The sequence below is a fragment of the Crocuta crocuta genome, unplaced genomic scaffold, assembly GCF_008692635.1.
Source record: "Crocuta crocuta isolate KB4526 unplaced genomic scaffold, BGI_CrCroc_1.0 scaffold653, whole genome shotgun sequence".
Classification (NCBI taxonomy): domain Eukaryota; kingdom Metazoa; phylum Chordata; class Mammalia; order Carnivora; family Hyaenidae; genus Crocuta; species Crocuta crocuta.
The window spans coordinates 238,386-242,609 of record NW_027527134.1 but is presented as its reverse complement, the minus strand read 5'-3'; the positions used below and the strand labels follow the sequence as shown (position 1 = coordinate 242,609).

Here is a 4,224-nt window from a genome sequence, read left to right as displayed (position 1 = left end):
GGGGGAGGCTTAGGGTCAGAGAGAGCAGTGACCCAGGGCAGGCAGCTCAGCACCCACACCTCAATCCCCGGGACCCACCCAGGCCTGGGCCAGCTCTGAGCTCCGGGCGGGACACAGGGCTGTCACGTCTGGCTCAGGGGACTCACTGGGTTTGGGGGTTCCCCAGTTGTGCACCTGCGTCTGCACGCACAGCCTAGCAGCATTTAGGGTCACAGGAAAGCCAGGAGGTGGGAGGGGAGCACCGAGACCACAGTCACTGCAGAGGAACCTTCCAGGAGGCCTGGGGTGGGGGTGGGGGGACCAGAGGAAGCACTGTGTCCCTGGGCCTGGGTCCCCTGCTAGGGGCTGGAGGCTCCCCAGGAGGGGCTGGGCGCAGAGGCCAGGAAGCAGGCAGCCCACATCACATGGGGCTCCAGGCTGCAGAAGGGCTGTGTGGGCACCTTCTCTGCACCAGGGTCCAGCCGGGCAGGTGGGTGGGGTGGGGGCCCGTGCTGTCATCTGCAGTCAGTTACTTAAGCCGTGTCTCGGCGACACGGCCCCAGGGAGGGCTCTGCTGGCCCTCGAAGAGGAAAACCAGCCGCGGAGGCAGAGACTGCGGCCAGATGGGTTTCCGCTCTATCTCGGCGGCCCTGGGCGGCTGGGCCTCACCTGAACTGCTGGGGGGGTCTGGGATGCGTCATCAGCACAGGCGTGGGGGGGTGTTGTGGGGACAGAGCAGAGCCCACCGAGGTCCCAGGGGCCCTTCCCGGCCCCCTCAGTCCTTCCCCGGAGGCCTGGGTCTGCTGTAACCTGGCGTCACCGGGATCTCTCATTCTCTCTCGCCAAGTAAACAGACCTCCCACATGGCGACAAACGGACATCACAGGAGAACGGGGACTTGAGGGGGGACCCTGGGGGTGTTGCTCGCTCCCTCTGTCCATTTACTTCCTCTCCAGGCTGGTGCCCTGGGTGCTCCCAGGACCGTCCAGACAGGAAGGGACACCCAGGTCCTCTGCCCAGCCCCACGCTCGGTGTGCAGCCGGGGGCGGGGGGGGCACTGGTGCTCGTTCCCCGTGCGGGAGGCCCTCCTCGCGTCCCCATGTGGAAATCTGGACCTCGTCTCCCAGCTGCTCAGGACAAGGGGACACTGAGTTACCGGAGACGGCCGTGGGGCGGCTGTCTCGGGGGCAGACACGACCTCACAAGGGCTCTCCCTCCCCAGCCCCCAGCCCCGAGTCGCCCAGAGAAGGGGTGTCCAGTCAGCCCCTCAAGCCTGGGCCTGGGGGCGGGGCGGAGCAGCCCCCCCTCCCCGCAGGCCCACTTCCTGGATTCCTGAGGACCTGCTGACAACCCCGTTGCCCTCACCGCGCCCCCAGACCCTGTCTGTGCAGCCTTCCCCTACCTCATTCCCAGGGGCCGTCAATGGGGCCCAGCAGGGAGCAGAGTGCAGCCGGGGGTGCCGGGGAGACCAGGGGAGACCAAGGACAGGGCTGCTCTCCAGCCCCTTCCTCCTCCCTGCAGAGACTCCCGGGCCTCCGGGGGGCGGGGAGCACCACCGGGGTGCTGGTGAGGCTGCAGAGCGGGGCGGTTAAGGGGGGGGGCGCTGCGTCGGCGCTGGACCTGCTTGGATGAAGGATGGGATTCCTCTCCCAGCCTTGAGTTGGGGTTCTCAGGGCTGCGGGGCCCCATGAATTATTTCTCTAAGGAGAATATCTTTGACTCTGCTCTCCGGCCGCCTTCCGGACCTTCCCCATCACTTTAAATCAGCGCTGAAGGACGGCGTTTGCCCGGACCTTCACCCTGCAAGTGGAGGGGCTGAGAGGCCCACGTGACGCAGCCGTCCCCTCTCTGGGTGTCCCTCTGGGCAGAGGGGGCTGCTGAGCCAGCCCCCACTCCCACCCGCCCTTGTGAGGCCCCAGAAGAGGGAAGCGCGGCAGGGCAGCGCTCAAGGGCGGGGCTCTGGGGGCAGATGTGGCCCCCCGCTGATCTCTGGCTTGCTCCCAAATCCCCAGGCCCAACCGGTGTGCCTGAAGCCCACGTACAGACAGGCTCATGCCCACGGTCCACGGGGGCACGCCTGGGACCCTCGGCGGGTGGGCTCCCCACCATCACCCAGGCCCTGCTGTGTCTGTGCAGCCAGGCGCCCGTGTGTCGTGGGTGCAGCCCCGCGTGGGGACACTGGGGACAGAGGAACAGAGCCGGTGGTCTTCGCTCCACACACAGGACTTTATTGGGGTCACAGGCTGAACCAGTCAGGGACGCCGCCGCGGCGCGGGTCCGGGCTCTGCCTCCTCCGCTGCTCCTCCAGGAGCCTGTCCCGGAGGTCCTCGTCACCAGGGCTGCCGTCAGGACCCTGCTGCTTCTCGGGAAACAGATCAGGGAACGTGAAGGTCTGTCCGTGCGCCTGCAGAGAAAAGGCAAGCCCTGCAGCCCAGAGCCGCCGCCGCACCGTGCGGGGACAGGTACACAGGGCCCTCCCACCCTGAGCTCGCAGCTCTGGAGGGGCCCAGAGGCCGGCATCTCCGGGGCGATGTCCCTGCCTGGAAAATAAACATCTCGGCGGCTGCTGGCTTTTATCTAACAGCGGGAAGCCATTACCCCGGACAATGCCCCTTTTCATCGACATTATCTCTTCGAGGGCTGCTGTCTGCACTGGCTGGAGCCTCATTAAAAGCAGCCCAGCAAAGCGCCCATTCACCGGTGCGGGGGCAGCCTGGCCGGACTGGGGGGCAGGAGCGAGGGGCAGGAACACCCCACACAAATAGCGTCTGGTGCCACACTGAGACTTTTTCCATCCAAAATACCTAAAGGCCTTTACCCACATTAAAGACTACCCCTCCTCCCAGCTCGGAGCTTGGCAAATAAGATGCATATAACGTACAAAGAAATGTACATATGCAGCAGTCTATAAATCAAGACCGGCTTTGCAAATTAACTGGTTTTACGTCTTTCACTAGAAGTTCAGAATGTGCCAGTGTCGGCCAAGCCCCAACCCAGACCCCCAAGCACGTGTACAGGGGGCACCGGCCGGGCCCCGCTGGTGCCGAGGCAGGCGCCCTGCCCACTCCCCGGGGACCTGGGCAACTGTGAGGTGCCGTTTCAATTTGCTAAACACCCCGGAGCAGCTCCACAGATGGGGGGCGCGAGAGGGTGCACGAGGGGGCACGCGAGGGGGCGCGCCAGGGCAGCGCCGTCTGCTTCCGGACGGGCAAAGGGGGACGCAGAGCGGCATCCGTATCTGGAAAATTTTAATAAGTAAAATCAGTAAAGTGTGCTGGTTCTTGGAGACCCTTGTTTTGTAAAGAAATTTGGCTTTGGGCAGGCGGCCAAGTATGATCTGAAACAGCCCACCCCCACCCGGGAAGAGGAGGTTTATAAATTCTGGTCACATGGCGCGGGGCGCGGGCCCCGTAAGAAAGCAGGCTGTGTGCGCGCGGCGGCCAGCCTGCTGCAGGATTAGCTTACACAGCTCAAAACTGCTTTTTTTTTCTTTTTTAAAATACCAAAGGGCAATAGTTTACATGCAGGGCTGATTGCCCAGAACGGGGATTTATGTGTAATATAGCGAGGTGATTTTGCTAGTTTTCTGAGGTGGGGGAAAACCCAAAATGACATTTTAAGATATAAATACAAAGATGGCAATTTGCAACAGCTCAGGAAAAAAACGGAGGGAGCCACTGCGAGAAATTCTTCCTTTCTTACCCGAGACAAGGGCCGCTTGTGGGTGCCGCCTGTGCCCCCCGGGGCGCCCCTCTCTCGGGAAATCTGCCTTGTACTTTCACAAGCAAACCCCCAGCCCCCGCAGGGGGGAGAGCGTGAGCGGCTCGGTGGACGGGACCTGGACGGGACATTGTGGCAAGGACGGTGCAGGAACCGGCCCCGGTGAGGTGACCCCAAGCGCCTCCCCCACCGGGCCACCGACCCTTCCCCACGGGCTCCTGCCGGCCAGCGCCGGCGGCGGGAAGGGCAGACTGCTGCGTGCAGGGTGACGTTCCTCTGGATGCGTGGGCCACAGGGCCACAGAGATGTTTATCAGGTCATCGGGGGAAATGTGGGGCCCCCACCCCGCCGGACGGCCTTTTCCGCAGCCGTCAACTCAAAATAGATTCGGAAACTTAATTTGTGTTCGTGATTGACCCTCGTGTGCTTTACAATTAGCTCTGTTTTTAAAAGCCCCAGAGCGGGGCCCACAGGGACACACTGGGAGAGGTCGGTCTCTGCACAGGGGGGGGGAGAGAAGGGACC

General features: G+C 63.4%; 1 protein-coding gene across 4 annotated transcripts in view; it reads right to left on the bottom strand.

Moving 5' to 3' along the window:
* Positions 1 to 2,186: 2,186 nt before the first annotated feature.
* The window catches only part of MRPL23 (mitochondrial ribosomal protein L23), a 6,723-nt gene continuing 4,685 nt past the window's right edge, over positions 2,187 to 4,224 (bottom strand). For 3 of the 4 annotated variants that reach the window (XM_077753557.1, XM_077753633.1, XM_077753749.1), the window contains one exon: positions 2,390 to 3,217. In XM_077753557.1, the coding sequence (XP_077609683.1) occupies positions 2,933 to 3,217 (285 nt within the window). In that variant the 3' untranslated portion in view covers positions 2,390 to 2,932. The other variant, XM_077753690.1, reaches the window with a different exon arrangement.